This window comes from Notamacropus eugenii, chromosome X, assembly GCF_028372415.1.
Source record: "Notamacropus eugenii isolate mMacEug1 chromosome X, mMacEug1.pri_v2, whole genome shotgun sequence".
Classification (NCBI taxonomy): Eukaryota; Metazoa; Chordata; class Mammalia; order Diprotodontia; family Macropodidae; genus Notamacropus; species Notamacropus eugenii.
The window spans coordinates 17,010,120-17,024,335 of record NC_092879.1 but is presented as its reverse complement, the minus strand read 5'-3'; the positions used below and the strand labels follow the sequence as shown (position 1 = coordinate 17,024,335).

At 46.9% G+C, this 14,216-nt stretch overlaps 1 protein-coding gene across 1 annotated transcript in view; it reads right to left on the bottom strand.

Moving 5' to 3' along the window:
• LOC140515696 (vascular endothelial growth factor receptor kdr-like) overlaps nt 1-6,671 on the bottom strand; it is a 193,888-nt gene extending 187,217 nt beyond the window's left edge. Inside the window, exon 1 of the mRNA XM_072626531.1 lies at nt 6,518-6,671. Coding sequence (XP_072482632.1) covers nt 6,518-6,587 — 70 coding nt within the window. The 5' untranslated portion in view covers nt 6,588-6,671. The remainder of the gene's footprint in view (nt 1-6,517) is intronic.
• Between the last annotated feature and the right edge of the window lie 7,545 nt (nt 6,672-14,216).

Here is a 14,216-nt window from a genome sequence, read left to right as displayed (position 1 = left end):
TGGAAACTTGATCAATGAGGATAAAAAAACAACCTTTGTTTATTTCTAGTCATAAAGTCTGATATCTTAAATAGAGAATTGACACAAATATATAAAAACAAAAAGAAAAGCAAGCTTTATAGAAAAGTCACAATTTTATGTACAGTCCTTTCCTGTTCTTCCATGTATATAGAAATACTTTTATTTTGTTTGTTAAATTCAGAATAAAAAATAAATTATATATAGTATTTATCTGCATATTATACATGTATGTATATACATACGTATATGAGCTACTTAGTAAAGAAAAAAAGACTTTTTTTCAAAAGAAAAATGCAAATTATCAACAACTATAGGAAAATGCACAAAATGACTAATAATAAGAGAAGTATGAATTAAAACAACTCAAGGGTTTCACCTCACACCCATCAAATTGGCAAAGATGATAAAAAATGGAATTAGCCAACAGTGGAGGGACTACAGAAAGACAGGAATGTTAATACACCATTAGGGAGAGCTATCAATTGGTAGAAGTATTCTGGGAATCCATTTGGAATTAAACAAGAAAAGTTATCAAACTGTTCATACCCTTTGACCCAGCAATCCTTACTACTGGGCATATACATACCCCAAGGAGATAAATGCTGGAAGAAAGTCCCCTATGTACAAAAATATTCATGCTAGTTCTTTTAGTGGGGGAAAAGGAAAGAGGGAAAGGAATAGTATTTATTAAGTGCCTACTATGCGCCAGGCTGTGCCAAACACTTAACAAATATTATCTCATTGGACAGCCAAAAAAAACCCCAAAAAAACTGGAAACAAAGTGTGTGTCCGTTATTTGGAAAATGGCTGAACAAACCGGTAATATGAACATAATGGAATACTATTGTGCCATAAGAAACCATGCATATGAGGAATTTGTAGAAACATGAGAAGACTTGAATATCCCGACACTGAGGGAAGAAAGTGGAACCATGAGAACAATATATACAGTGATTACAATAACAGAAAGGAAAAAGATGTCAGAATTCAGATTATATATAATGTCTAATCTCATTTCCAGAGAATAGACGATGTAACGCCCTTCCCCTCTCTCGGTAAAGTGGCAGGCTCCAGGTATGGATTGCTGTCCGACATAGTTGTTGGGCTCATTGGTTTTGCTAAATTGATTTTTTTTTAATAAGAGAGAATTCTCTGGTGGAAGGGTTATTGGAAAATAACAACAGAAAATACTATTAAAACATTTTTAAATAAAGGAATAGATGGCATGTTATCAAATGGGAGGGGGGTGCTAACAGCGAATGAGAGAGCCAGGACCCAAAAGGCTCTTGATAGGACAGAACCTTGGGCCAAATTGAATGAGATGAAATTCAATATGGATAAAAACGTAAAGTCGTGCACTTGGACTAGATGGCTGGTGAGGCCCTTTCCAACTCTGGAATTCCTTGTGATTCTGAGAAGTTTTTCTTTATATTGAGCAGAAACCTGCATCTCTCTCACTTCCACTCACTGCTCCTAGCTCTGCCCTCTGGGTCCTAGCAAAACAAATTTGGCATGTGATAGCCCAGGGATGGGGAACCCACACATGGCTCTCTAGGTCCTCAAGTTCAGTCCTCTGACCAAATCCAAATTTCACAGAGGGCCACATATGGCTTTGAGGACACAAGTTCCCCACCCCTGTAATCCTTTGGATACTTGAAGTCATCAATCATGTGTCTCCCCACCACCTTACCCACCCCAGCCCCTGCAACGCCTTTCTGGTTCAGGCTCAGCACCTTCAGTTCCTTCAACCACTCCTCATCTGGAAGAGCTAGCCATATCTACATAGATACATCCATATGTAGGGGTATTTTTTTTGGCAAGGTGCAATAGAAAGACAGTAAACTGACAGTGGGGGGCAGAGGGAAAATGGAGAAGGGAATAAATATTTATTAAGCACCTACTATGGACCAAGCACTGTGTCATGTGCTTTCTAATATGATTTCATTTGATCCTCATAACAACCCTAGGAGGTGGGTATTATTATGACTCCAATTTTATAGTTGAGACAATTGAAGCAGACAGAAGTGAAGTGACTTGCCCAGGGTCACACAGCTAGGAGGTATCTGAGGCTGGATCTGAACTGAGGTCTTCTTGATTCCAGGCCCAGTGCTCTATCCAATGGGCCACCTAGCTACCTCTGAACTGGGCTCTGAATTGAGAGTGTGGAGATGGCAGGGATTGCAAAAAGGAGAGTCAGACATGCAGCAAGAGAAAAGAAAAAGAGAAGAAAGACCTACTGATGAGATATTAAAGAGGAAATGTCTGGTGTTGAAAGTTTTCTGCTGTTCCAAGCTCTCAGGACTTGTCTAACTCAACCTGACCCTCCTCTATTGCACCTAGGACTAGCAGACCCTCATAAACTCTGACCCCATGTAGATCTAGCTAGTGGTTTCCCACACAGGAATCTGGATCCCCAAACTTTGACAGGACTCTGAGAAAGATAAAATCAAGGACTCTAAGTCCAGAGAATAATATCAACCCCCACATCCAGTATTTAATTTGAACCTTAGAATACATCTGTGAAGCAGGTAATACAAGAATTTATTATCCCCATTTCAGGATAAGAGTGGGTGAGTGATTTGACCAAAGTCACATAGCTACTAAATTCCTGAAGCTGGATTTGAACTCGGGTCCTCCTGGATCCTGCAACCACAATATCCCTGTGCACCCCCAAAGGATACACTTGAATCCCTTCTCTGTGGAGGTAGCTGGAAGACAGAGGAAAGAACAACGGAGTCAGAGGATCTGGGTTCGAGACCCAGCTCTGCCAAACCACCCCCAAGCACAAGGAGCTTGGCAAGCAGGTTCCTGGAATGGCTGAACTACTGTTGGGTAAAGAAAACTGCAGGCTTGATTTGGTCTTACAATCCTAAATGCACTTGGCAAAATCATCTACTTCAGTCCATCACCAGGCATCTCAAGAACATCTCAAGACTGAGAGGGAGGGGACAGAAAGTTGAAGCCTGTCTTGGCTACTTAGCACCTGGGTGGCCCTGAATAAATCAGTTCAAGCCGTTGGTAAAATCAGCAGCCTGGATTGAAGAGCTGGAAGGTCTATCCTAAACTCCAAGACCTATTAAATCACCACCACCCTATCTCTCATCAGAGGAAGGGCAGTGAGTCGTGGGCAGGACCCAGGAATTCTGATCTGCCATTCTCCCATCTCCCTAGGGCTTTCCCATCTTCTAGTCTCCTCTACGATCCCTCCTAACTGGCAGCCTTCCCAAGAGATAACAGTACAACTACTCCTAGTCCCTCCTCTCCAACCCCAGGCCATGAAAAGGAGAAAGTTGGGCTTAGCCATGCCAGGTCTGCCGGCTGAACATGAAGAGATTGGAGTAGATTACCTTTAAGGTCCCTTCCAATTCTAACACTCTAGGCCTCAGTTTCCTGACTTGTAAAATGAAAGGATTAGCCTAGATGATTTCCAAAGTCCCTTCCAGCCCTAACACTCTCTGAATTGAATGAGATTGGTCACTGGCAAAGGAAGGATCATAGAATGTTCAAGACCTCAGAGATCATCAGAGTAAGCTTATCCTTCATTTGATTGATGGCTGAGAGAGGGGAGGTGATCTGCCTGGGGTCACACAGCTAATAAGTGATAGAGCCAGGGACTGAAAATCAGCTGGGTAAGCCTTGGTTCCCTTTTAGCTAGGTGGTTGGGCCTAGTCAGAAAGACCTGAGATGAAATCCAGACACAGACACTTAGTAGCTGTGAGACCCTGGGCAAGTCATTTCACTTCTGTTGGCCTCAGTTCGTGGGAGTCCTAATGGCACCTACTCTGAAGGGTTGTTGTGAGGATCAAATGAGATAGCACTCCTTAGTGTTTAGTACCTAACACATAATGGAACATAACTTTTTCCCTTTCCTCCTCCCTTGGCATACTATAGGTGATATATAAATGCTTGTTTCCTCCTTTCCTCTGGAAAACGAGGGGGTCAGGATGGTTGGCCTTCCAGTCCCCTTCCAGCTCCAGATGTAGGATCTTATGGCCTCTGAGCATAACCCACAGAGACCTTCAGTTGGCTCCCTGTGCTGGCCCTGCCCTTACAATCCAGACAAAGGCATAAGCTGGAGTGCAGGGAACTCTGATGCTATGAAATACCCAGATCACACCAGAAAGGGACAGTCTGGAGAAGAGAAACCAGAACTCAGGAGAGGGCAGAGGAGAGAAGGGACCAGGGAGGACAGGGAAGGAAGGAGAGGGGAGGGGAAGGAGGAAAGAAAGGGAGAGGAAGAGAGAGGAGAAATCAGGGAGCGGAGAGGAGAAGAGGGAAAAAGAGAGGAGGAAAAAGGAGAAACCACGGACCAGGGAGGAAGGGAGAGGGGAGCGGAGAAGAAGGGAGATAAGGGGGACTAAGGGGGAGGGAGAAACCAGGGACCAGAGAGGAGAGGTGGGAGCAGAGAGAAGAGGAGAAGAGACAGAAGAGAGAAAGGGGGAGAAGAATACAGGAGAGGAGAGAGAAAGGGAGAGGAGGAGAGGGGAGGAGAGAAACTAGGGACCAGGTTTGGAGGGGAGAAGGAAAGGGAAGGGAAGGAGGAAAGAAGGAAATGGAAGATCAGTAGCTATCTGTTCCTCCAATAATCAGCTTTAGGATGTCACTTTAAGCTTCTTGAAGGAACTAGATCAAGACTACTTTAGCTTTAGCCCTACAAAAGGGCAGAAGTCTCTACACTCTGATGTTATGAAAGAGCCCTAGACTGAAGGGCAGAAGGCCTAGGGTCTGGTCCTGGCCCTGTTCCCCACTGGCCTGTGAGCTTCTTGAGGGCAAGAACCCTTGTTCTTGCCTTTGTATCCCCAGCAGGTATCACAGTACCTAGCCCCATAGTCAATATTTAGTAAATGCTTATTAGACACCTTTGGACTAACTGAGCTAGTTATGTGACTTTTGGCAAGTCCCTTTCCTCTCTCTGAGCCTCAGTTTCTTCATCTGTAAAATGAGGCAATGATCTAAAACTTCTTTCAGCTGATATTTCATGCCCTCTGTCTCTGAAATTCTGGGGTTTTGGGTCCCTCCCACTGAGTTCCATGTTCTAAGGTCCCCGTGCTCTCAGGCAGTAAGCTCATATACCAGATTTTAGAGATCAAAGAGAACTGAGGAAGGGATCAAACCCAGGAGCCTTCTGGGGATAGGGAAGGATTTCATAGAATCAAGATGGCTGGGGGGAGCATAGAGGGGCGCACGTGAGAACTGGAGCCTTATTCTATTCACCCTCGATTGATCTCTGCGGTCTCCAAGTCCGGGTCGGGGTGGGAACTGCAGAGCTAGCAAAAGCAGCAGCAGGTGGGGAGTTCTCAGGTGCTGGTGTACCCCCTACGGAGCCGTCCATCCAGCAGCTGCTCTGGGCCGTTAGCGGCAGCTGGCGCTACCTAGCGGCCCGATGCTTCGCCTGCACCTGCCTTCGCTCTGGGAGCAAGTTCAACTGGCTGAGAGGTGGCGGCGATTTTATTTTATTTTATTTTTTGTTAAGTTTAATTGAAAACACATCAGGGCTGAAAATACCCAACAATTAAAACGGCAAAATATTTAAAATAGTTGCCTCCGTAAAGGCGCCATATTTAACTCCGACTCTCCCTGCCTGCCCTTTCAGCCCCTTGCCTCCATGCTCCACAAGGGTCAGGGAAGGGCTAGCCTTCGAGGAGCCCAGGGCGTCTCCTCCGCCCCAATCAGATCCTCAAAAGGAACAGTTTCATGTCGGGTTTTTCCTAGTTCACAGATGACCCAGTCGGAAGGCCCGGGAACAGCAATCACCTCCTTGTGCCTAAAGACATCCAAGGTCGGGGCAAAGATCAAGGGTAGATAAGTGGTAAGGGGCCCCAGATTGTCTAGAACGCTGAACAGAAGGAACATCAATCCTGGAAGGAACCTTAGAGCACGCAAAGACATGGAGCACAGATGAAAACTAAGTATCAGGTCTAGAACGGACCTTGTGAACCACTGACTGCAACTGAGGCTCGGTGGTTAAATCACATGGTTAGTAAGTAGGATAAATCCCAACCTTACTTCTCCGTCTCAATGCAAACTAACGTATCAGGTTAGGACTGAAAGGAGGGTTTCATCAGAAGTGTTGGTGGGGTGGGACGGTTTGCACTGAATGGAGCGGGGGGGGGGGGGGTGATTTGCACAGCAGGGGGATTGTAAAGCAACTGAGAGAACGGTGCTAGGGATCCCCCACACCTTCCCCTGGCAAAAGAAAAGCGACCACTGCCATGAAAGAGGCATTAATTCCCAATTCCTGGGAATCTCCCGCCCCGACGGCTTCTCCCCTAGTTGGCTTCGGCGCCTCGCCACTAGATTCAGGTGGCTGGCAGCTGGCCAAGCGGGAGCCCCAAACTGTGCCTGCCGACACCCCTCCGCCCCCAGCCCCAGTTGTCCCAGTTGTCTGAAGCACTTGGCGCCCGCCCACGCCGGAGCCCCGAAGGAGAGAAGCCCGAAGGAGCCGGCGAGGCCAGGCTGGGCCGGCCGGGAGGACAGGTGCCGGCGCTCATCTTACCTAGAACGCAGAACCAGGCGAGCAGGAGCAGCGCGGCCGGGACAGCCCCGCAACACAGCCACCGCAGCATCTTCGGGCGGGACGCGCAAGCTTCACTCGCTCGGTCTGCCCGCTGTGCGACTTGTGGTGGACTAGGCTGGAGGGAGGGGAGGGGAGGGGACAGACGGCAGGGGAGGAGGGGCGGGGAGGGCCGGGGGCCGGCCCGGCGGACAGTGGGCCGGGCTAGACTGGCCTGCGCTTCTGGGGTCCACCGCTACACTGGCAGCGGCCAAGCGGGTCCCTGGACCAGCTGCGGCCACGAGTTGGAGACCCCCCCTAGTTCCCGAGGTCACTGGCGCCTCGTGCGGGCTCTCCGATTGGCCGCGGCGGCAACGAGCGTACCGAAGGCTCCCGGCGCCGGCTGAGCTTCGGCTAGGGTTCGGACTGAGCAGAGCCCCAAAAGGCGAGGGGAGTCCGTGCCCCCTCGCCGGTGGGTGCGGGGCTCGGGGCGCGAGACCCCGGGCGCAGGTGCTGGGGCTGCCGGGCGCTGGGACTGCTGAAGGGTCCGAGAGCGGGCGGTCAGCGGAGACAGGGACAGAGAAGGCTGACGAGAGGCCGCCAGGGAGGCAAGGAGGCAGCGGCGAGACGGTCCGAAATGCGACCGGTCCGGAGGCTGCTCCGAGCAGAGTGGCGGCGGCGGGTGCGGGGGGTGGGGGGGGGGGGTGGGGGGGGGCGAGACTGTGAGGGCCTGGTGGGGGTGGCTCTGGCACTTCCCTTTCCTGCCCCCTTCCCTCCCCTCTCCTCCCCTCCCTGGCCCTCCTCCTCCCCTCCTCGTATGCTGATTTCCCCTCCGCTGGGCTCCAGAGCAGAATTCACCCCCCCCCCCCCCCCCACACACACACACACTCCGGCGGGGCTGCGGGGCTATGAGGGGCGGGGATGGAGGGGGTGGGGGGTGTCTTTGGAGAATCAGAGGAAGCGCAGACGTCAGCGGCAGCCGTGAGATCTGCGGAAAACACTGCTCCAACCCGGGCGAGCCCTCGATAGCCCCGACGGAGCGTGCAGGGAAAGCCTTCGGGATTTTAAGACACTGCTAGTCCCGATTTTGTCCTACAAAGGGATCCCCGGCCAGACTTGTGTTCAGCCCCTAAGAACCCCGAAAGGGACCGCAGAATCAGAGACACAAGAGAAAGTGTGTGTGTGTGTGTGTATGTGTGTGTGTTGGAGGGAGATCTTGCGGAAAGAGGGGAAGACATAATAAATCCATCCTCTAGTTTGAGATCACAGGGTCTTTCGTTTGGAAAGAGGCAATGCAGAGAGATCAACTCTTCCCTGAAACTGAGACCTAAAGGGGAGAAGTAGCTTGCCAAGGTCACACAGCAAGTGAAAGCCTTCCAGTCACTGACTCCCACTTGAGGATCATCAAGTCCAGCCCTGTGTTGTCATGTCCTTCTCTTTGTGACCCCATCGACCATAGCTCACCAGCCCCTTCCATCTTCCATTATCCCTAGAAGTCTGTCCAAGTTCATGTTCACTGTTTCCATAACACTCTATCCATCTCATCTACTGTCACCTTTTCCTTTTGCCTTCCATCTTTCCTAACATTAGGGCCTTTTCCATCCCTATACTTTGGATATATTTTAGAATAATAAACTTCAGATTCAGAGGAATGGAATGACTTGCCCAAGGTCTCACAGCTAGTAAGTAAGTGGCATAAGGGGTGTGATGTTCAAATCCAAAGTGAGCCCCTGGTAATTCAGGGTTCTCTACTACACCAGGACCTCTACCCCTGTTTGAATGTCTTTGGAATCAGAGTATCAAAGCTGAAAAGGCCCTTAGAAGAGGGCTATCTAGACCTACTGGCTCATTTTAGAGGAGGAAACTGAGACCCAGTAAAGTGTCCAAGGTCACAAGGGCAGTAAATGGCAGAATCAGAATTTGAACCTAGGACCTCTCACTCCAAACCCAGCTATGCTTTTTTGCTCCCTACACTTCCCTCCTCCAGCCTAGGGCAGCTAGGGGCCCTAGTAAAGTACACTGGCTTATCTCATCCCTCCCATGGGTGCAAAGGAGAGGGCTCCTCCTCAGAAGGGGGGACAGAAAAACCACACCACCCCTGCTACCCCATCTTGTCCTGGTCCTTGCCTGTCCCAGGCCTCCCATTCCCCAGTTGGCCAGTACTCCCAAACAGCCAAGTCTTTCCTCCCAGACTTGGCAGATCCCTTAGCTGTCCTGGGTCATAGGCTCAGAGATCCCAGAGCTGGCTGCCTCAACCACTCTTGTACTAAGGATCCAGGCCAGAAACCAGGAGCCAATGGTGAGAGAGGGGTCCAGCCAGAGAAAGACAGAGCACAGGAGCCAAAATGAAAAGGATGAAAGGTAGGCTGACTCTCCAAGGCCCGGTGATCAAGGCTCTCTGCACCTGGTAGGGTTTTTTAAAAACAAGGCAAAAACTCAAACCCAACAAGTGAGGAATTCGATAGAAAGGGAACTGCAGAGTTAGTGTCAGGAACTTGGAGGGGGTTCAGTGGATCAGCCCTGACTTGATAGTCCAGTAGTGGTGGAAGGCAAAGAGGGGACTGAGCAAATCCCTCTCTCTCCCTGGGCCTCAATTTCCCCTTCTGTAAAATGAGGAGGGTAGATATGATGGACTCTGTGGTTTCTTCCATCTGAGAAATTCTCTGTTCCAAAGTTTCCTCCAGCTCTGGCACTCTCTCTTCTAACTTCCCTTGCAGCTTTGACTGACTTAAGGGTCAGTACAGTTCTGCCATTCCCTGTTCTAAGGCTCCTCCCAGCTCCCCTTCTTCCAGCCCTGACATTCCCTATTCTAAGACCTCTCCCAGCCCTGACATTTCATGTTCTAAGGGCTCTATTTCTGACATCCCCTGTTCAAAGGCCCTCTCCCAGCTTTGACATTCAAGGGCACTGGATTTGGAGCAAGAAGACCCAGGCAAGCTGCAGTCTGCTCCTCAGTACCTCAGTCTTTGGACCAGTTTCATCTCCTATGAAATAAGGAGGTTGTTAATGTTGTCGTGCCCAACTCTTTGTGACCCTATGGACACATCAGTGCTGTTGGGGGGTTTTCTTGGCAAAGATACTGGAGTGTTTTGCCATTTCCTGCTCCAGTAAGTAAATGAGGCCTTTTTGAACTCTGATCTTCCCAACTCCAGGCCCAGTGCTCTATCCACTGAGCCACCTAGCGGCCTCCTAGGGGGTTTAGTCTAGTTGAATTCTAAGGTCCATGCCAAATCCCTGTGTTCCAAGTTGAAAAGCCTGAGTTCCATGATTCCTTCTCATTCATATCCAGTTCACAGCAGGCTTGTACAACAAACAGTAACTCTCCCCCAATGAATGCAGGGGGCCTTATCCTAGGAATCCATTCCATTGTGTCTATCCTGGCTTACTCTGCTTCTATTTGTCCTCTTCCAGGGACTTGCAAAGAAGCCAGAAGAGAGAGTGGGCAGGCAGGAGTCCTGGTCCTGCACCATACTTTGCCGTTCAGTTGTGTCTGACTCTTTAGACCCCACTGGGAATTTTCTTGGCAGAGATATTGGAATGGTTCACCATTTCCTTTTCCAGCTCATTGTACAGATGAAGAAACTGAGGCAAACAGGGTGAAATGGCTTGCCTAGAATCACACAGCTAGTATAAGTCTGAGACCAGATTTGTACTGTCTTCCTGACTCCAAGGCCCCACACTCTAGCCACTGCAGTGCCACTTAGCTGCTCCTTAACTAACCATGTGTCATTTTACAACTATCTCTGAGCCTCAGATTTTCTCTTCTGTAAAATGGGCCTGATTACTACAAGGATCAGCCTACCTGGAAATGGAGATAAGTATTAAATAAAAGTTCTAAAACTTTATTTTCTGCCTTTTGAGTGATCTGATCTACCTCAGGAAAGCAATTGTGAAATTCTTCAACAGTGACTCACTCTAATTAGTCTTCCCATCACAAAGGGCCCAGGAAAAAGAGGTGAAAAATGCACCTCCTTCCCCTCTTTGCAGAGGTGAGGGACTATGGGTGTGCCAAATGGGGGCATATATTTCCTGCCAGACAAAGTGAATGTGCTTGTTATCTTTACCAATCAACTTCTTTTTCCCTCTTTTTATTCTTTATTCCAAGGAAGGACTGGAAATGGGAGGGAGGAGGGATAGATTCAGCTACGAAGGGGATGGAAAAATACAAGTTAACAATTACACATCATTTTCAAGGTTAGAATCCTGGGGGAGCTCCCTCACCCAGGACAGGCTGAGGTTAGGAAGGGGACCTGCTTCCTTCCAGGGTTGGGAGTGCTTTGTCAATGGAAAAGACTACAGAAAAAGGGCCCTGTTATACAAATAGGAGACAATCCAGAAGGCAGGGGGGCACTCAGGCAGTTAACACTGCACAGAGCCCTGCATGAGGGGCCACAGGAGACATACCAGAAACAGAAAAATGATGTTGCCAAATCATCTAGGTTTAGGCTGAATTTTTTCTGTTTGTATTCAGTTGTTGAGGGGTAAGGGTGGAGGTAGGAACACACCCTGAGCTCTTATCCCCCAGGTTTAAGGTTCTGTAAAAAACAAAGTAGGATGGAGTAAGAGGCAACTGATTGGGTTCTTTTCTAGGACCAAAGGGGCCTTGCCTAGTTGTCCCATTCACACTGCATCCACTTTTTGCCTGAAGTGATTGAGCTACCATAATGCTCATAATAAGAGATTATGGAGGCCTAGACCAGGAAGGGCTCTCAGAGGCTATTGAGTTGACCCCTTCTCATTTTACAGAGGAGGAAACTGAGGTTCAGCAGGGGAAGGGACTTGTCCAAGGTCATGCAGTGTCAGAGGCAGGACATCTGCCCTCCTGATGACCTCTTAGTAAACCATAAAACCCAATGGACATGTGAGCTACAGGATCATCATACTTTGCTAAAAACAGACTCTTGACTCAGCTGATGAGACAGAGAAAGGTGAAAACATGAGGTCTTCCAAGGCACCTTAGTTGACTTAGTTCAGGACTGCTTAACCTTGGTTTTTGAATAATAGTTTGATAATCATATTTCAATAGAATAAATTTCCCATATAATGCCAAATATATTTTATTTTAATCCACATGTACAAAAATATTTATAGCAGCTCTTTTTGTGGTGGCCAAGAACTGGAAATTGAGGGGATGCTTCATTGGGGAATGGCTGAACAAGTTGTGATACATGAATGTAATGGAATACTATTGTGCTATAAGAAATATAGCAGGTAGACTTCAGAAAAATCTGAAAAGACTTATATGAACTGATGCTGAATGAAATGAGCAGAACCAAGTGGACATTGTACACAGTAAGAGCCACAGTGTACAATAACTGACTTTGATAGACTTAGCCGTTTTCAGCAATGCAAAGATCTAAGACCATTCCAAAAGGCTCATGATGGAAAATGCCATCTATATCCAGAAAAAGAACTATGGAATCTGAATGCATTTCAAAGCACACTATTTTCTTCTTTTGTTCGCTTGATTTTTCTTTCTTGTGGTTTTTCCCTTTTGTTCTGATTCTTCTTTCACAACATGACTAATGTGGAAATGTGTTTAATATGATCATATATGTAAAACCTATATTAGATTACTTGCCTTCTTAGGGAGGGGAAGGGGAAGGGCAGAGAGGAGGGAGGGGCGAAATTTTGGAATTCAAAATCTCATAAAAGTGAATGTTGAAAATTAAAAATAAATTTAAAAGATAAATAAACTTAAATGTATATATTGTTTTTATTTTATGCATCCAAAGACAGGTGTACAGGCTTCATCAGATGGTTGGCTCAAGGGGCCTATGACATGCACTACCAGGGATCAGAACCCCTGCAGTAGGTGGTCAATACTCATTTGGCTTCTAGCCAGGCTACTTTATTGTAGAGACTGCTATGTTGCCTACTTCCTTGGGGCCTTCTCCAGGCCTGGCTGTTGCCTGCTGGGAGACAGGAGATCACTTTCTGCTAGATGACAATGCCCAGGTCTGGTTCCCCGAAAGCTCCCAGCAACTAGTATCTGATCCCTGACATTTCAATCTTGTGAGCATTTAAAAAGCTCATCTGTTTTAGGACTGAGAGTTGGTTGTTATTGAGTCATTTCAGTCGAGTCTGACTCTTTGTGACCCCATTTGGGATTTTCTTGGGGAAGATATTGGAATTTTGCCATTTCCTTCTCCAGTTCATTTTACAGATGAGGAAATGGAGGCACATAGGGTTAAAGTGAATTAATCAGGGTCACACAGCTAATACATGTCTGAGGCTGCATTGGAACTCAGGTCCTCCTGACTTCAGGACCCTTGCTCTTTCTGCTATGCCCTTCAAAATATGGCTCCTTCCAACCTTTCCAGGATTCTTACACCTTACTCTCCCCCAGGTACTCTACGCTCCAGTAACACCAACTTCCTTGGCCTCCTTCCTTTTCCTCAAACACTCTATCTAGTGAGTGTTTAAAAAGCTCATCTGTTTTAGGACTGAGATTTAGTTATTATTGAGTCATTTCAGTCGGATCTGACCCTTTGTGACCCCATTTGGGGTTTGCTTGGGGAAGATATTGGAATTTTGCCATTTCTTTCTCCATCTTCTAACTCCAGAAATTTTCTCTGGCTGTCCTTCGCACCTCAGACACTCTTCCCCCCTCATCTCTGCCTCCTGACATCCCTGGCTTCCTTCAAATCCCAGCAAAAATTCTACCTTCTACAGGAAGTCTTTTCTGATCCCCCAGGGCTAATGCCTTCCCTCTGAAATTATCTCCTATGTATCATGGTTATATCCTGTTTGTACATGGTTCTTTGCACAAAAGGGTCAACCAATTGGGGAACTGTTAAACAAGTGACAGTATATGACTATGCTGAATACTATTGTTGTTATGACAAATCATGAAGGAGGTGGTTTCAGAGAAATCTGGGAAGATTTGCATGAACTGATGCAGAATTAAATGAACAGAACCAGGACAACAAATATTTACACAGTAAGTATATTGTAAAGATAAGCAACTTTTAAACACCTAGAAATTTTGATTCAATGACCAAGCACAATTCCAGATGACTCATAATGAAAAACGTTTCCCACCTCCTGACAGAGAGGGGATGGACTCCAAGTGCAGATCAAGATTTTTTTTTTATCTAGTCAATTCAGGAATGTATTTGGCTTGACTCTACGTGTTTATAACAGGAATTTTTTCTTTCTGTTTTCTTAGTATTGTCTTGCTTTCTCAATTCTGGGAGAAGGGGTGGGGGAAGAGGAGGAGGTGAGAGGGAAAGAAAGCTGATCTTCACGTGAAAATAAAATAAAAATGGATAATATAAATAAAATGAATAATATAAAAATAAAATAAAATTCTGGAAGAAAATAAGGATGAGTTTTAACTTTTGAAAAATACCATAGTTGTTTGCAGACTGTCTCCCTCATCATCTATAATGTGAGTGCTTTGAGGACAGGGATGGGTTTTTTTCCCTTTCTTTTAATTCTCAACATTTATCACAGTGCCTGGCATATAGAATACACTTAAATGCTTGTTGACTTGATCATCTTATAGTATCTGAAGGAGTGAATGTAGAAGAGTGTTGAGATTTGAGAACTGAACAAGGACAGAAGGTATATACTTTTTCTTCTTCAGTCTGGCTGACTCTTCATGACCCTATTTGGGGTTTTCTTGGCAAAGATACTGGAGTGATTTGCTATTTCCTTCTTTAGCTCATTTTACAGATGAGGAAACTGAGGCAAAATA